The sequence below is a fragment of the Oncorhynchus gorbuscha genome, linkage group LG09, assembly GCF_021184085.1.
Source record: "Oncorhynchus gorbuscha isolate QuinsamMale2020 ecotype Even-year linkage group LG09, OgorEven_v1.0, whole genome shotgun sequence".
Taxonomy (NCBI): Eukaryota; Metazoa; Chordata; class Actinopteri; order Salmoniformes; family Salmonidae; genus Oncorhynchus; species Oncorhynchus gorbuscha.
The window spans coordinates 57,664,522-57,682,221 of record NC_060181.1 but is presented as its reverse complement, the minus strand read 5'-3'; the positions used below and the strand labels follow the sequence as shown (position 1 = coordinate 57,682,221).

General features: G+C 42.2%; 1 protein-coding gene across 2 annotated transcripts; it reads left to right on the top strand.

Annotated features, from left to right (window-relative positions):
* The first annotated feature begins 10,362 nt into the window (after positions 1-10,362).
* Positions 10,363-15,554, top strand: LOC124042876 (nuclear receptor subfamily 4 group A member 2-like). Of its 2 annotated transcripts, XM_046361011.1 has the most exons (8): positions 10,399-10,536; positions 11,110-11,217; positions 11,455-12,326; positions 12,935-13,064; positions 13,230-13,393; positions 13,775-13,977; positions 14,141-14,319; positions 14,435-15,554. In XM_046361011.1, the coding sequence occupies exons 3-8, from the start codon at positions 11,457-11,459 to the stop codon at positions 14,689-14,691; spliced, it is 1,803 nt and encodes a 600-aa protein (XP_046216967.1). In that variant the 5' UTR covers positions 10,399-10,536; positions 11,110-11,217; positions 11,455-11,456; the 3' UTR covers positions 14,692-15,554. The 2 variants fall into 2 exon arrangements, with proteins under 2 accessions (XP_046216966.1, XP_046216967.1); XM_046361010.1 differs by lacking the exon at positions 11,110-11,217 and having other exon boundaries at positions 10,363-10,536.
* Positions 15,555-17,700: the final 2,146 nt, after the last annotated feature.

Sequence of the window (17,700 nt, the reverse complement as noted above, 5' to 3'; positions counted from 1 at the left end):
GTTGGGCATGGTTAATGTTTGTTATTTTTGTGTGGTGTCTGTGGACTGAGCAGTTGTCTCGGGGGCACATCCGTGGCTTGGTGGAATTTGCCAGCATGCTGGGGAGTTCTATTTCCTTGCCAGCGGGCTACAGTGCGTAAATTCCCACCGCAAATCTACACGAAGACTAGGGTTGAGTTATTGTAGGTTTTGGGGAAGCTCCATATCTCATCTCTCTTCTGTGGTGCTCAGGGTGATTGTCAATTCTCGGGTTGTGTTCTGGTGTGCTCAGCAGAAGGGAAGAGCGAGAATGTTTTGTGTGATTATGGCGTCTTATGTAGATAAGTTCATTCGCTCTCCATCAGAGGAATTGTTAGATTTAGGTACTAAAGAACAGCTGTTGAAGGTCGCGGAACACTACAAGGTTGAGATTAGTGATAAACGTCTAAAGAATTCTATTAGGTTGATATTGAAAGCCAATCTGATGGAGAGTGGTATTCTTGAAGTTACCACCGGGCCAGCCTCTGCTGAGGATTTGTTGTCTCCCCATAACGTTACAATGGCCATTCCATCGGTTAGTCCTAGTAGCCTTCTTTTGAACAGCAGAAAGAACTGCTTTTGTTACAGCTAGAGCATGATCGTGAGAAGCTAGAGCATGATCGGCAGCATGATCGTGAGAAGCTAGAGCATGATCGTGTGAAATATGAAAAGGAATTGGCATTTAAACAATATATGGAGCGTGCTAAAATCAAGTTGCAACAAGAACGTATAGAGTTGGTTAGGGAAGGAAAGATCTCAGGGGAGAGTTTGTTTTGGGAAGGTGACCCAGATTTACCTAGGGGTAGTTCCGCTTTTGGTCGTGCCCCAGAGACATTTGATATTGTTGGGAACTTGCGGTTATTGCCTCGGTTTAATGAAAGGGACCCCGAGACATTCTTTTCATTGTTTGAGCGGGTTGCTGACGCTAGGAGTTGGCCTGATTCTGACCGCACTTTAATGTTGCAGTGTGTGCTGACTGGTAAAGCGCAGGAAGCATATTCAGCTCTTAGTGTACACGACAGTGCCAGTTATGATAAAGTTAAAACAGCTGTGTTACAGATTTATGAATTGGTCCCTGAGGCTTACCGCCAACGATTTAGAACTTTAAAAGGGACGATAACCAGACTCATGTTGAGTTTGCGCGACAGTTATCTTTACAGTTTAATCGCTGGTGTTCTGCCTCTGCAGTTGTGACTTTCAAGGGCTGTGTGATCTGATTATGTTAGAGCAATTTAAGGACACAATTCCTGATCGTATTGCCACTTATATTAATGAACAGAAAGTAAAGAATGTTGCTGAAGCTGCGGTTTTGGCGGACGAGTATGTGTTGACTCACAAAAGTGTCTTTGCAAAACCCCGTATTCGGAAAGAGTGGGGGCGTTCGGATAGATTTGGGCTTCGCTCACCGAGATACTTTGGTTCTCGGGCAGAGTTCTATTCAACTAGGGTTGAACCTGACTCCCATGGTAAGGCTGACTTTGGGCAGGAGTGTCACTACTGTCAAGGTTCAGGTCATTGGAAAAACGAATGTCCACTTCTCAGGTCAAAGAGGTTGCTTACCTCAACTCCAGTGCTGGCTGCTCCTCGCATGGATTTGTCATTTACCTTGCAGGTGGATGCTAGTCATGTGGGGGCAGGTGCAGTTTTGCTGCAAGCAGATGTGTCTGGGATTGAGAGGCCTGTTAGTTTCTTTTCTAAAAAGTTTAACGATTATCAGTTGAACTATTCGGTTATTGAAAAGGAAGCGCTAGCACTCATTTGGGCGCTACAACACTTCGAAGTGTATGTCGGGTCGGGGGTAGTACCTATTGTGGTCTACACCGACCATAACCCCTCACTTTTTGAGGTCCATGATGTGTCCAAACCAGAGGATAATGCGATGGTGTTTATTTTTACAATCATTCCATCTCGATGTGAGGCACATCCGGGGGACTGAAAACGTGATTGCTGATGCGCTCTCTCGTGCGCCTTGTTCCTAATGTTTACGTGACTGACCATTGTTTCGTATTGTCATGTTCTCTCTGTCCTGTCTGCTCCCTCCTGGTCTTGTTTTCTTTCCTCTTAAATGTTGCTTCCTGTGCGAAGGTTGCTGAGGTCTGGGGAGGAGGTTGGCTGGGGCAAATTGTAAGTGTGAACACGTAAACCCTCATCAATTTGGGGCACAGAGGCCTGTGTCAACAGAGGCCTGTGTCAATTTGGGACGCAGAGGCCTGTGTCAATTTGGGACGCAGAGGCCTGTGTCAATTTGGGACGCAGAGGCCTGTGTCAATTTGGGACGCAGAGGCCTGTGTCAATTTGGGACGCAGAGGCCTGTGTCAATTTGGGACGCAGAGGCCTGTGTCAATTTGGGACGCAGAGGCCTGTGTCAATTTGGGACGCAGAGGCCTGTGTCAATTTGGGACGCAGAGGCCTGTGTCAATTTGGGACGCAGAGGCCTGTGTCAATTTGGGACGCAGAGGCCTGTGTCAATTTGGGACGCAGAGGCCTGTGTCAATTTGGGACGCAGAGGCCTGTGTCAATTTGGGACGCAGAGGCCTGTGTCAATTTGGGACGCAGAGGCCTGTGTCAATTTGGGACGCAGAGGCCCAGAGGCCTGTGTCAATTTGGGACGCAGAGGCCTGTGTCAATTTGGGACGCAGAGGCCTGTGTCAATTTGGGACGCGGGTGCCTGTGTCAATTTGGGACGCGGGTGCCTGTGTCAATTTGGGACGCGGGTGCCTGTGTCAATTTGGGACGCGGGTGCCTGTGTCAATTTGGGACGCGGGTGCCTGTGTCAATTTGGGACGCGGGTGCCTGTGTCAATTTGGGACGCGGGTGCCTGTGTCAATTTGGGACGCGGGTGCCTGTGTCAATTTGGGGACGCGGGTGCCTGTGTCAATTTGGGAGTGCCTGTGTCAATTTGGGGGTGCCTGTGTCAATTTGGGACGCGGGTGCCTGTGTCAATTTGGGACGCGGGTGCCTGTGTCAATTTGGGACGCGGGTGCCTGTGTCAATTTGGGACGCGGGTGCCTGTGTCAATTTGGGACGCGGGTGCCTGTGTCAATTTGGGACGCGGGTGCCTGTGTCAATTTGGGACGCGGGTGCCTGTGTCAATTTGGGGCGGGTGCCTGTGTCAATTTGGGACGCGGGTGCCTGTGTCAATTTGGGACGCGGGTGCCTGTGTCAATTTGGGACGCGGGTGCCTGTGTCAATTTGGGACGCGGGTGCCTGTGTCAATTTGGGACGCGGGTGCCTGTGTCAATTTGGGACGCGGGTGCCTGTGTCAATTTGGGACGCGGGTGCCTGTGTCAATTTGGGACGCGGGTGCCTGTGTCAATTTGGGACGCGGGTGCCTGTGTCAATTTGGGACGCGGGAGGCTGGTATCCTTGTTGGTCCCCGGTTTTATGGGGGGGAATGTGACGACCCTCCCACTCTGTCTGCCGTATTCTGTCTTTGTTCTTGTTTCCTTATTAGGATGCCAGTGGGCGGAGTTGAGAGGGTCGTCAGCTACATGGGAAACACCTGGGCCAGGTGTCTCCCAGGATAAATAGACCTCTTCAACATTCATGGAGGAGACTCTCTCCATGCAGACACCTGTTGTAGATTGTGGTGTGGTTCTTGGTGGCCTTTTGTTTGTGTGCTTTGGCACCTTTCAACACCCTGCATTATCACATTCATGCATGCAAAACACTCACTTACACTACGGACTACTGATTACACACACCATTGGATATTTTCCTTAGTTGCTTTAGTTAATAAATATATCTTTTGTTACTCCTTATCTCCACGTTGTCTCCCTTTGTTACGGGCTTTGAGCCGGTTCGTGACAGAGGTCACTCAAAGGTCACTCAAAGGTCATCAGTAAGGAGATGTGAAGAACTAGCCTAATTTCTTAGCAGCATGCATAATGAGTGACATTTTATATAAACTGCTTAGAAGTTGCTTACCCATAAATAGTTTGGGATGATGACAATGAGCAAAATGGCATTATAAAAAATAAAGAATAAGCAAAGTCTTTGTAAGGATAGGATTAACGTTGTCAAACCATCTAATATCTCATCATTTCTAAACATAAACTGTATAGGTCTATTACATCAAGCCATTCAAATTGAGGTCTACAAGGCCAAATATTACCAAGATCACCAAAAAGTAACCAAGGTCTCTAAGCCTAGTTGGTTTCTGCACATATTTGACTTGGCTGACATGCAGTTTTCAAGTTTCACTGTAGCATTTCAACAATGTGGACTCTAGAGGCTCACCTGTTTTTCTCTGTCCAGTCGGCTGTGTAAGGCCATAAAAGGCTACCAATCCTAAACTTGCTATGACAGCAGTTCCTTTGACTGCCTTTCGGAAACGCTATGCTTCCTGCAAGACAAAATACAACTTTCACAGAGAAGAAAAAAGAAAAACACAGGTCTTTATCGGCCTCGCCTATCATCATCATGATCTGTCTCTGAAAGCAGCTAGAATTGGCCTACCCCTTTTTCATTGCTTGTTCAGTTTACTGAAGATTTAGGAAATTGCTCCCAAGGGCGCTGGTGTTGTGGTCGCTCTTCTACCCTGACCAATAGTGGTGGTTTGGTGTGCAACGTTTTCCTGATACCGTCGATTTCAACCAGAGCCTGGCCTATTCAACTGTTGCCAGGACAGCCTCCTCATCAGCACCACAAGTTGGAGTGTGCAGCAGGCACGAGGCGAGACAATCCTGCCATCCAGCTGCTCAAGTAGAAAGCCATGCAGCTTATGCAAAGCTTGAGCCAATTCCCTCATCCATTCTAGGAGACTTTAGAAGGACCGAAATGGAAACATAGCAAATTATGAAGCAAAGATGGAATGACAGTAAATAGTGGCAGTGGCTCAGAGTCAGATACAAAGTTGCCTCGTGATTTCATCTATTTCTGGTTCTAATATAGATCAATTAGAATTAGCCTAGTTAAATAACAGAGACGTGATTTGAGTGTAAGATGAAATCGCATCTAATCAAACCCTGTCAATTTGTAATACAAGTAAATAAGCTGTCCTAAAACAGGCTAGACCTAAATTCATACAAAGCCCAACAGTGAGATGTAGACCTAAATTTGCCTATTTAGATCCTGTTGTCTGCCACAATGATTAGGACAGCTAGATTAATCATCAACAAAAAGATTTACAAAGAAACTATTGGTTTCCCTGATTTTCAATCCAACAGGCAATTGATTGTGGCATCAAGGCCACCTGCAGCTTCAGAATACATTTTGGGTAAAAAACAGCCCAACTTGGAAATATTGCCGCACGACATGAATATGCAGGGCCTAGATACCAGCAGTGTCATTACTAATGTTGCTGCCAATTACAGAGCATGTCATGACACTGTGATTCATGAATATTCATCAGTGACTGATATAGAGGCGGTGCTATGCAAAGGCCTCTGTCCCCGATTTTACTGTCTCATTGTGAATGGTGAACGGGTACCTCCATCATACCATGGCGGCGCCTTCCAGCTGCAAGACAAGCTGTTCCATAAGGCATCGCTAGTTAACAGTATGTTATTTAAAAGTGTATTAAAGTGATGAAGTGCTCCTTGGCTCTAAAGAGCACGCATTAAAGCATATTAAGTAGACATTTAAGCTTGTAAAGTGGGAATGTTGAAATGGGGGAAAAAAGATAGGGCAATGGAACGCCTTTAGGGTGAGACTGCTCGGGAAAGTTAAGGTTCCTTACGGTCCGTGTCATGAAGTTTGTCAGTTCTATCAACAAATATATCAAATAGGCTACTGTGGAAAATGTTTTACCCTGAGCTACTAAACTAGCCTAAATCTATGTATCAGTATGCGACCAAATCCTTTATCTTATTTCAAAACTGCGTGACCTGAAACTTTGCACTGTAGTAAGAAAGGTGGATACTGGATAATACTGCCAGTGACGGTTAAGACATCAATAGGTTACCTGGGTCGTTCCATGAAAAGAGTGCCTTTTTTTTGCGTCCCTTGATATTTGAAGTCGAAATTTGCGAGCCAATTCTGAATTTTCGAAACACCTGTTATATTCAATGAAGTGGCCTTTAATAAAGATCACATGAAGAATGCAATCAATCTGATTTTCAATATGAATAAGGACTTGCTAACGTGTAAGAATTCAGCATTTTGACATGTCCCTCAGTGCACCCTCTGTGACTTTCAGGAAGATTTTAACCCCCTAAATGCCAACATTTCTCCAAGTTCTGTGTACGTACCATCATTATAAAGCCCTAGTTATTTTCTTGCTTTTACAAAGTAATTTTTAAAGATAATTATTTATTTCATGTGATTAGTGGATTAGTATATATTTTTTATTTTAACCTCTTGAGATGGGAAAAAGTATTTTTTATGAAGTTGAATATGAGCTCTTTGCGACAGAATGATAAAATGTGGTGAAATCAAACGTTTATTTTTTACCACTTCTCAAAAAACACAGAATTGGTGGAACGCACCTACTAAGTTGCAGCTTGTATACCCTAAAGACGATTTCAATATAATTTTGGCTGGCCTACATCACCCTGACCTGTGCATAATTCTGGGTGGACACTGGGAAATGCAGGCATTTCCATACTAGCTAGGACATTTACTATGGTAAAGCAATTATGTATTATCATTATCCATTTAGCTAGCTCTGGTGGTCTACTATGGTGGTCTACTAGCTAGCTAGCCACAATAAACAACTGGTTAATCTAGCTAATATTTAGCACTGATACTGACATGGTTGTTATGACAGGGCAGGGCAGCTTCTGGAGCTTGCAGTATTTATACTTTCTACTAATCATACAGTGTCCCTAACTGTACAGTGTCCCTAGCTGTACAATGCCCCTAGCTGTACAGTGTCCCTAGCTAAAGTTAGCAGTAATTGCAATTGCATCTTTAGCGACTTAGTCAAACGTTGTCACCTCGTAGCCTAATGTTAGTTAGCTGAGCTGGTTAACTAGAGTTACGGAGAGAAAACCACAGGTTCCTAATGCATGTCAAAGAAAATGGTTCAGAATCTCTGGGATGCATTCTGACAAGTGATTATTATGTATGCTGGTATGTGTATGCCATGGGGGGGGGATCTTGTGCTAAAAATGAATGAACTTACAGTTCTTCTGATGTCTCTGGCAGCTATCAACCTGCACAGACCCCATGATCAATGATTGCAAAGCGTGAAAACAACAACTTGAGAGCCCGGTAGGCGACCGGTTGCTAGCAACAACCTCTTGGCAGTCGAACCAAGAAGTAGATTCATATAATGAGCATCCCAGTAAACCAATCAAAACAGAGATAATAGAGTGTTGTCCAATCATGATTGATCCTATTTTATCAAGGTGAGAAACTGCACACCACTTGCCTCAGACCGACCCTCTATGTGTGCAAGTAGACTACTGTACAGTAAGACCATGGCCATGCGTGGTGGTCTATTTGTGACAGAGGTCAGTTTAACAGATGCTGACCTTATCAGGGCTAGTGTTCAGATAAGCAGTGATGATGGTTCATGGACAGCACTTGTTTCAGCACCTTGGACAGATCTCTCTTCTTTTTGTTCTTTCTTTACTTTGTATGACAACGCACACATTTTTTCAGCACCATGGACAGCAACTTTTTGTTTTTACTGGCAGAACACAATCACGCGTGCACGCTCGCACACACACAGACACACAGACACACACACTGTACAATTGTCATCTAATGAGTTCTAATATACTCCCGGGTCAATAAAAGACAGAGTGCAACACGCATGCACACACACATTTGACAGTGATTAGCAATGCCAGTCTAAATTCCATCCACCACAGATTTAACAGCTATCATTTTTAGAAAATATCTTTGCTCTGATTTGATTATATATGATTAGCGCCCCACGTCCAAATGATTGTCAATTAATTGTGCATATAAATGAGGTACTTGGTTATTCTACAGTAAAATGGGCAATTAAATTGCTAATTGTATTTTCATTTGAAACTTTAATTGGTAAACGGATAACAGTAGATTAAGGAACAGCAGTAGGCTCATAATGCACCGTAACAACTGAGACTTTCAGGATAAAGTTGTTGGGCTTCATTACTCATCCTTGTTAGAAAAAATATGCAACGTGCTTGTTGTTGTGACATAATGGTGTTTGTCTAATAAACTACGTTGCATTGGGGGTATAAAGAGGAAAATGTTTCCTTGATTTGACAAAAGCAACACCGCTTAATAATATGGGAGTATCTGTAGGTATATGCAAAACCTGAAATGTTCCCATTTTGTAGGGTCCCACTGTCATAGGATGCCAAGCCTATGATAATATGAGGAACGTTGCTATTGACTCACCATACAAGAACACCTGTAATTCACTGTAACTGATGCACTTTAGGCCTACAACAAAGGTAGAAGGTATTTTGTTATTCTGTTTTGAACACATACTTTGGCCTATCTACTTTTTCAGAGGGTAGACTGAATGAGATGCAGACACCATCTAGTTTTTCCAAGCACTCCCTGCAAATACAACACCGTTTAAAAACAATTGACTTGACTAACCTAGACTCACTCAGGATCTAGGTCTAGGCTAACAACTTTTGAAATTCCACTGAGCAGGAATACGGTGAAGTCTGCGTTTACAAAACGTTTGATTATCCATGTCAGTAAAGGTGATTTCATACGCTTCTAAAGTGTAATGTTGTAGCCTTAGTTCACTCAAGTCAGAGGTAAATAGGGATTGCATGATCTATGGGTGATGAACAATAGTGTCCTCTAGAGGTGAGTGCAACCATGAAGTGTTGTTTGGGTCTGTGCCCCCCCCCCCATCCCCTGTCCCCCCCGCACTGTCCCTTAGTTATCACTATGTTATGACCATAACAGAGCTCACTGATGGTGGACCGTGGGTTCATAATCCCATGGAAATATGAATTTAGATGAGGACACAGGCTATGTGTTAGTGAGTACAAGACGATTGAATTGTTGACTCTAAGCCTACTAATTTCCCTCTCAAAGCTGCATAAGTTTGTGGCAGAATATTCACACCCTATCATCCTTAGCCTCAGTGGCATATACATGCTGCTAAAATAAGCAGTCGTGGAATAGGCCTACACTCGTAGAGAAAAAGAACCAAAAGGGGTTCTGTGTTTGCTTCATGAATGACACCCCTTAAGGTTCTTCTATAGAACCCTTATATGGAACACAGGGGTTATATTTGGAACCAATGTTGGTTCAGTGAAGAAGAACACCTGATCAACACAAAACAAACTGACCCCCTGAACCCCACAAAGGGGTTCTATATAGAACCCTTAGGGGGGGGGGCATATATGAAACAAGAAACAAAACCCTTGGTTATATCCTGAACCTTTTTTTCAAAGACTGTGTAGTGGACACACATGCAAGTAGGTCTAAACTAAAGACCAGCAATACTGTTACAGCACAAAAACAATAGGGACAAGACTATGACTGGAGGTCTGTTGACTGTGTCAACGCCGTCGTTTGTCAAAGCCGTCGTGCGATCTCCCTGTCGCGTTTCCCTTTCTCGATGAAATTGGCTCGCCGGTGACAACTGGCTCTCCACACGTACTAATGAGCCCTGCCCACGGTTCTATAGTCTGCTCGTGAGCAGCAGAGAACATGACTGACGGCTTGTGAAAAGGTAGACCACACACCCACGCAATTATGGATTTGTTGGAGTCCAATTGAAATCTACTAGTTGAGTTTAAAGATAGCCAGGAATAATATTGACCCACCGCCTAGTAGCCTATCTAACCAAACAAAGTGGTGAACCGCTCTGGAGGCCACCACTAGGTTGATTATGACATGCATGGATAAACAAATCACTGCCACTAAAACATGATCGAATGTTGAGCAAATATTTCACTTGGCAAAAAAAGCCGTCATACGCTATTCGTGTTCAAAAAACGGCTTCTACGCGTACTGGCATATTGCAAAAGAGCTTTACCTGTACAATCCGTGTGAACCTCTTGTGACCTGTTGTGCGTCGTTCCTAGGCTCTTTTGAATATCTGGCTGCGGCTACGAAATACCTAAGATGAGACACCTGGCTGGTTGAAGCTAACGATGAGAATGATGTGCAGCACAAACAGGTGATGAACTCAGTCTAAACATAATGGCACAGTAAGGCTTGGCTTGAATATATATATAGATATTTACATTTCTGTTCATTAACCTGTTTTCCATATGTCAATAATGTTTTCCTATACTTTTTTTTATGGTACACAATCAGTAAGGTGAGCCGTCTCAGGTGTACATATACACAGGCTATGCAACGGACTCGGCGTGTTGACTGGACCATGTTCCCAAAAGAGATTGGTGCAGGCCACTGGCGACGCAGATGACGTTGTGATGTGAAACACGTGGGCTGTGCTGCCCAGAGCTCACATAAACAAAGGCACATTGGCAGACGGGGTAGTCGATGGTTGTATTGCGCGCAGTGCTCTGAGGAAGTCGTATAGATTGCTTGGTATTGTCGGCTATACTCTCGCTCACACATTGGAGCTTTTTACAGAATTGAAGAAGACTATCTACATGCTTTATGCATGGATTGACAACCACGTTTCTGGTGTGAAAGAAGGTAGGTTGGTTTATTTTGTGTTTATTTTTAATAAGCGGGCTGTGTCTGAATCTTTAGTTGTGACATCTTGCTTTGTAGAAAATGATTGGGAGGCATCGAAAAAACAGTTTTTCTGTAACAGTTTAATTCTCAGGCATTGTGTCCTGTCAATTAAGCATTGTTACTGTACACATGGGGAATGGTACTTACGGATGTAGAATGGTTACATTTGACATGGATTGTGCAACGTTACTTTGGAGAAGGAGAAGTTGCGAAAGTCATTGATGTCAATACCGTGGAGGATGGATATTCAGCGACGAACTTCAAAATTCTTCATTCAAAATGTCATGCGTGTGTATAACATATAACGGGCAACTGCGAAGCACTGTGTGATTTTAAAGCTCATCCATGCGGTTCATCATCTAACCTTTGTCTATAAGGCTATAGCTTAGGCTGTGAGGCGCGCAAAAGTAAAAGCATAGTGAACATGTCGCGATAATTGCTTAGCGTGTTTCTCACCGATTCTTGGAGTACACATTGACTTCTCTGATGCGTTTTCTAAATGAATGTAAGTAAAAGTGATTATTTCTTTAGGGGACGAGTCCAGAAAAGAGACTCTTTCTTGAATCCTGACCCCATACACCTCCAGACAACACTGTCTATTTCAAGTGTCACCGAAAAAAAACAGTCCCAAGATCAAAGGTAGGAGAGTAAATTATACATTATGTTATAAAGAATGATTATGAATAGTTCCGAAGTATTTCGAAATTGTCCCGTTTAAAACAATGCGATTTCATTAAATAAGTTATCTGAACATAAGATTAGATCCGGATCTAAATTATTTACAATTATTGTTAGTTTGTAGATGATATGGCATGTCTATAGTTTGTAGTTTATAAATGAATTTTAACATCAACATGTTGTCACTTTCGTTTTCAGCCATGCCCTGCGTTCAGGCTCAGTATGGGTCATCACCGCAAGGAGCCAGCCCCGCTTCGCAGAGCTACAGCTACCACACCGCTGGAGAATACAACTGCGACTTCTTAACACCTGAGTTTGTTAAGTTTAGTATGGACCTGACCAACACTGAGATCACAGCTACTACTTCTCTCCCTAGTTTCAGCACATTCATTGACAACTATAGCACAAGTTACGACGTTAAACCGCCCTGTCTATATCAAATGCCGCATTCTGGAGAGCAGTCCTCCATCAAAGTCGAGGACGTCCAGATGCACAGCTATCATCAGCAGAGCCATTTGCCACCTCAGTCGGAAGAGATGATGGCCCACTCCGGGTCAATTTACTTCAAACCCTCCTCACCTCACGCCCCAACCACACCAAACTTCCAGGTTCAGCCCAATCACATGTGGGAGGACCCTGGGTCCCTCCACAGTTTTCACCAGAACTATGTGGCTGCGACCTCTCATATGATAGACCAGCGCAAAAACCCGGTGTCAAGGCTGTCACTATTCTCCTTCAAACAGTCCCCTCCTGGTACCCCTGTGTCGAGTTGCCAGATGCGATTCGATGGTCCACTGCACGTCTCCATGAACCACGACAACCCAGGGGCACACCGAGGCTTAGAGAGCCAGAGCTTCGCGGTACCCAGTGCTCTAAGAAAACAGGCCGGCTTAGCCTTCCCCCACTCCCTTCAGCTCGGCCATGGACACCAGTTGATGGACAGCCAAGTCCATTCGCCCCCGTCCCGCGGTTCACCGTCAAACGAGGGTCTGTGCGCAGTGTGTGGGGACAACGCTGCTTGCCAGCATTATGGAGTGAGAACCTGCGAGGGTTGCAAAGGATTTTTTAAGGTGAGCTTTTGTTGATTGTGAATTATGCAACTCAATTATTACAATTATTAATGGTATTATTAGGCATGTTGTTTTTTTTGTCAGACAATTGTCGTATTGGTAGGCCTGTTGTTTTTTTTGTCAGACAATTGTCGTATTGTTATTTTAATATTCCGCTTATTATTGGTGGTGGGAGTATGCCCAGTAAACCATTATGACAATTGTAATAACATTTGGATATCATTTTCAACAAGTCATTAAAAACTCTCAGTGTTGTGAGCTCTTTTTGTGATATGACAGACATCTCTGGACTAGAACGTGTCACAATATTCCCCATGGTCAAATTAAATGGTGACTTTATTTCGAACCCCTGTTCAATGGCCTAATCTTACCTCTTTAAATAGAGGTGGTCTCAGAGGGCCGTGAAATTATGAATGCCCACGGATTTGTATTTACTGAGCGTCTACCTCTTCGGTTCCTCGCATATATAACAGCCCAAAACTGGAAGGATGGATGTGCTGTTACAATATCAATCATCTTATATAGCGCTGCTCAATGAGTGCTAGTGTTGTATTCATTATACAGGCGCTGATGTCCATGCTAAACGTCTGTTGTCTTCACCTTTGCAGCGCACTGTTCAGAAAAATGCTAAATACGTGTGTTTAGCGAACAAAAATTGTCCTGTCGATAAACGCCGAAGAAACCGTTGCCAATACTGCCGTTTCCAGAAGTGCATGGTTGTCGGAATGGTCAAAGAGGGTAAGGACATACTGTGGTCACTTTGATTGTTTGTGTCCGTGCATGGTCATAAAGCACCTGCGGTCCTGCGCGTAAAGTTTGCGCGTAAAGCAAGTTGAGACTTTACGCACAACAATCAAAGTTAAATACAATTCTATATTTTCTCTTGTCTTCCTTTTAACACAGTTGTCCGGACTGCTAATCTAAAGGGTCGAAGAGGCCGTCTTCCCTCCAAACCTAAAAGTCCCCAAGACGCCTCACCACCCTCGCCGCCTGTCAGTCTCATAAGTGCCCTTGTTAGGTCCCATGTCGATTCCAACCCGTCCATGTCTGGCTTGGACTATTCAAGAGTGAGTTTACCATTTAATTCCCTTCAATAAATGGTGTATGAACATAAACACGGTCTTTCTGATTTATAATATAATTCGAGTGAAAATACAACGTTTGAAAAACCATGTCTGGATTTATTTGATCATGTTTCGATGTGCATTTGTCACACAATTTATGGACTTCAAAAGTTTTGTGTAAGACAGGTCTGGATTCAAAACTTTGTCCGTCTTTTAAGGTGGCATATTTTACTTAAGTAAATCGCTTTGAAACGGAGAACTCAATAAAAAGAAGACATGAATTTAATAGTAAGAAAGCACTCCCCTCCTAGAAATAGGCTTTGCAATTTCACGGGTTATATATTTTAAAGGACCTCATTAAGCCCTGTTGAAATTAAATTCCAGTTTCAGTCTAACCCTGACTACCAAATGAGTGGAGACGACACCCAGCACATCCAGCAGTTCTATGATCTCCTGACGGGTTCCATGGAGATTATCCGAGGTTGGGCGGAAAAGATCCCTGGGTTTTCTGATCTCCCGAAGCAGGATCAAGATCTCCTCTTCGAATCAGCCTTTCTGGAACTTTTTGTTCTGCGGCTGGCATACAGGTAAGCCTCTTCGTAATTATGAAATAACCTCGACTATAATAAAGATCCCCCCCCCCTTCAAGCTCCGTTGCTTTGGCTTTTATTAGCCACCCAATAATTAGGAGCCTCTTAAATCCCAATTTATTGCTCATAGTAATTAATGACATTTTGTTATTAATTGCAGGTCCAACCCAGTGGAAGGCAAACTCATTTTTTGCAACGGGGTGGTCTTGCACAGGCTGCAGTGCGTCCGAGGATTTGGGGAATGGATAGACTCGATTGTGGAGTTTTCCTCTAACCTTCAGAGCATGAACATCGACATATCATCATTCTCCTGCATCGCCGCTCTTGCCATGGTAACAGGTAGGCAAATATAGGACGTATTTCAATTGAATCCCTCTCCCAAGTGTTAGACTGTTTAAATGTGTTTCTTGTATTCACATTTTGGTAATTATGTTTTATTATTTTCATGTTACAGAGAGGCATGGGCTTAAGGAACCCAAGAGGGTTGAAGAACTTCAAAACAAGATAGTGAACTGCCTCAAAGACCAAGTGACATTCAATGGCGGAGGCTTGACTCGTCCGAACTACTTGTCAAAACTTTTGGGAAAACTCCCTGAACTTCGCACGCTATGTACACAAGGTCTGCAGCGTATCTTCTACTTAAAACTCGAAGACTTGGTTCCTCCGCCAGCAATAATTGACAAACTTTTCCTCGACACTCTACCTTTTTAAATGGACATTAAAACGGACTTTTAATGAGACCTCAAAGAACTTCCACAGACTCTGTTTGAGTCAGCCTAACACATTTTTTTTAGATTTGAACTCTGAATATTTCCAAGCTCCCTAGTACAATCCCCTACATCCTGATCAAGGATCCATGAAATAGATACAAAGAAGAGTGATAAAAAATTGGCCTCAGAAAACCCACTGACGTTCGTGTTTTTATTAGGCCTAATCCCCAGTATAGCCATTCGGGGAAAGTCTCCAAGGCCAATTCTCGACCAAGTTAAAAAAAAAAACTTTCTTGCAACTCTTAGCCTATTTTCCTTGTTGTTGACCAAACATCTGTTCCATTGATAACACATACTGATATGTAATATATTTCATATATAAATATGCACATATATGATAGATTATGTGACGCGTCCAATGCGTCAATTTATAACACGTGTAAAAAGTTCGTTAATGACAAAATGCCATTTTTCTTTTATGACTTGTGCCTATATGTGTTTCTGTCAGGATCCCAGAGGTATGGAAGTATTTCGAAAAGACGACGCATGTTGTAGGTTTTATAGGCACTTGCTGTCGAGGAGATGTATATATTATATACCGGACACTATGTAGTCTGCTAGATTTTATAAAGATTCGTAGTACTGGCACACCTTTTATGTATGACGCATATGTGAAAAAGTATCTCCATCTGTATAGATAAAGAGGGATCCATGGTGTTTGTAAAACTGTCAGACATTCCTTGTTTGTATGTGTTGTAAGTATTGTTGCTGTTGAATATAAACGTTTATATATTTATTATTTTATTGCCAAAAGCTAAATTAAGCATGGGAGCAGTTTAAATGATTTCAAACCATCATAATTCATGCTGAGCACGTTGTCTATGTTTTATGTCTTATAGACGTCTAGATAGTTATAATTTCACACATTAGAAAATGAACAATTCGTCCTTATAAAATATCAATAAGTGTGCGGTACATCCTTTGCCTTCTTGGTGTATTTGAGTAGGCTATTGCAATGCATTCGGTGCCGAATTCCAAACGTTTAGAGAGAAAGAGATATTTAATGTTTACAAATAAAACTTTTAAATCATTTTTTCTTGCGAAACAATTCCTCATAATTGATTTTTCCTTTACAAATAGTCTACAGGTGCATTTAAATGAAATTATTCAATCTCAAATTAATTTAGTGAATTATTGCTTTCCTGTAAATATAGAGTACATTTTGACGAAATTCTTTCTCGTTATGTCTTAAGGAATATTTTGTTTGTTTGTTCAGGCTACGCAGAAATAAGATGTTACTAGTTAGGCTGTGATTACAGTGGAATTTGGATTACAGTGAAATAACGTACAATTTACATTAACGCAAAAAAAATCGTTTATCAAAAATAGATAACCCTCAGTAATTGTCATGAATGCTTGAAAGGTGTTTGTTTTTTTGGAAGTGTTTCATTGAGGTAAGATATATATGATTCAATGTATTTGATATTTATTTGCAAGAAAAAGGGGAACATTAGCAGTTTGCTAAAAAAAAAAAGTCGGAACGGTTTTGGACTCAAAATAATTGGACGAAACGTATAATTACATTGTTCATTATTTTCTCTTATGGGGACTGCGTATTTTGTAGCCTATAAGCCTACATAACCAAAATACACGTTCAACAAGTATTGGGAATATTGACGTTTCAAGAGAAGTGGCATGCTGACGTTGCATCCTTAAGGCCCATAGCCTACATTTAAATTGATAGATAAATTGACAGCCGAGTACATGATAAAATAAAATGTCCCTGTCTTTATTTATGCAAATCACGCCAGAAGGACGAGGCTGCTATCAAACCATAGAAGTAAAACCGTCTCAAAACAGTTGGATGGACACGGTACATTTTGCATCATTTCTGACAGCTTTTGATATTAGATAACCAACAGTAGAATATCTGTCAAAAAACATAGTTGTCCGAAGTCTGATTTATCCTGGACAAAATAATGGACAATATAATTGAAAAGGCGTTTTGGAACGAAATGAATAGACAAACAGGAGTCATTCAAGTTATGAAAGGTATATTAGGGTATCTACTTTGGAGTTATGGCGTATATGATTTAGGAAAATAACTAAATAAAGTATCCTTATTTCAATTTAATCAGTCTCATTAATTTGAAGATAAACTATGACTGGCCTATATAATAATTACTGAAACATTTAAGTTTAAACTATAGTAGACTATTGCTTACTTGACGTCAGAAGCGCGTAAATGAGTTATTACTTCCTCATTGAAATAGGTCTGTCCTTTTTTTTAAACATAGAAGTTAACGTTTAAAAAAAAGTTGTTTTGTCAGTTTCAGAGGTGTGCAAACACACTCCAGAGCAGTAGCCTATGCCGGTAGGCTATAGCCTATATACCAAACAAGAAAACTGCCACAATTGAAACAGAGATAGCATCAAGTTAATTCATTAGGGCACTACTCTGAACAATATGAAAGCTGTTTGTGCTCAAGTACCATGACCATTTTATAAAGCACCTTTACCGCCAACTATCACTTGCTCGGAGCTACGTACTGTACGGAGTGCGGGAAGGCTCGTGTCTCTCTGCTGATTGGGGATATGGATCTGATACAGACCTAGCCGTTCTGACTATGTAAATTGATATTGGACCCTGATCAACCAATGTATTAGTCCGTCATCTCCAACTCTCAGAAAGGACCCACAAAGGTGTCACATAGCCCATTGCAATCGTTTAATATCACTTTGAATCTATGTAATTAGGGGGTTTTCAATTGGCCATGTCTTGTGATATCAGATGGATATTTGACATCAGACAAATGCTTTTCTCATCAAGTAAATATGTCTTAGGGTGTGTAATAATATTGCCCGCAGCACCACACGTTGTACTTAACCCGCATTTTTCACATTTGCAATGATTTATTGTTTACATATGAACGCACTGAATTATGTCTAGCTTCATATGTAGGCCTACACATAGCCTATACATTGGCATTGTTCACCATTGTACTGCTAC

What these genes read in the sequence shown, in the direction of transcription:
- LOC124042876 (XM_046361010.1), top strand. Translation starts at nt 10,491, where the DNA reads ATGCTTTATGCATGGATTGACAACCACGTTTCTGGTGTGAAAGAAG. An exon ending in TGTCGGAATGGTCAAAGAGG is followed by an intron (nt 13,065 to 13,229) that starts GTAAGGACATAC and finishes CTTTTAACACAG; the next exon opens with TTGTCCGGACTGCTAATCTA. An exon ending in CGCTCTTGCCATGGTAACAG is followed by an intron (nt 14,320 to 14,434) that starts GTAGGCAAATAT and finishes TTCATGTTACAG; the next exon opens with AGAGGCATGGGCTTAAGGAA.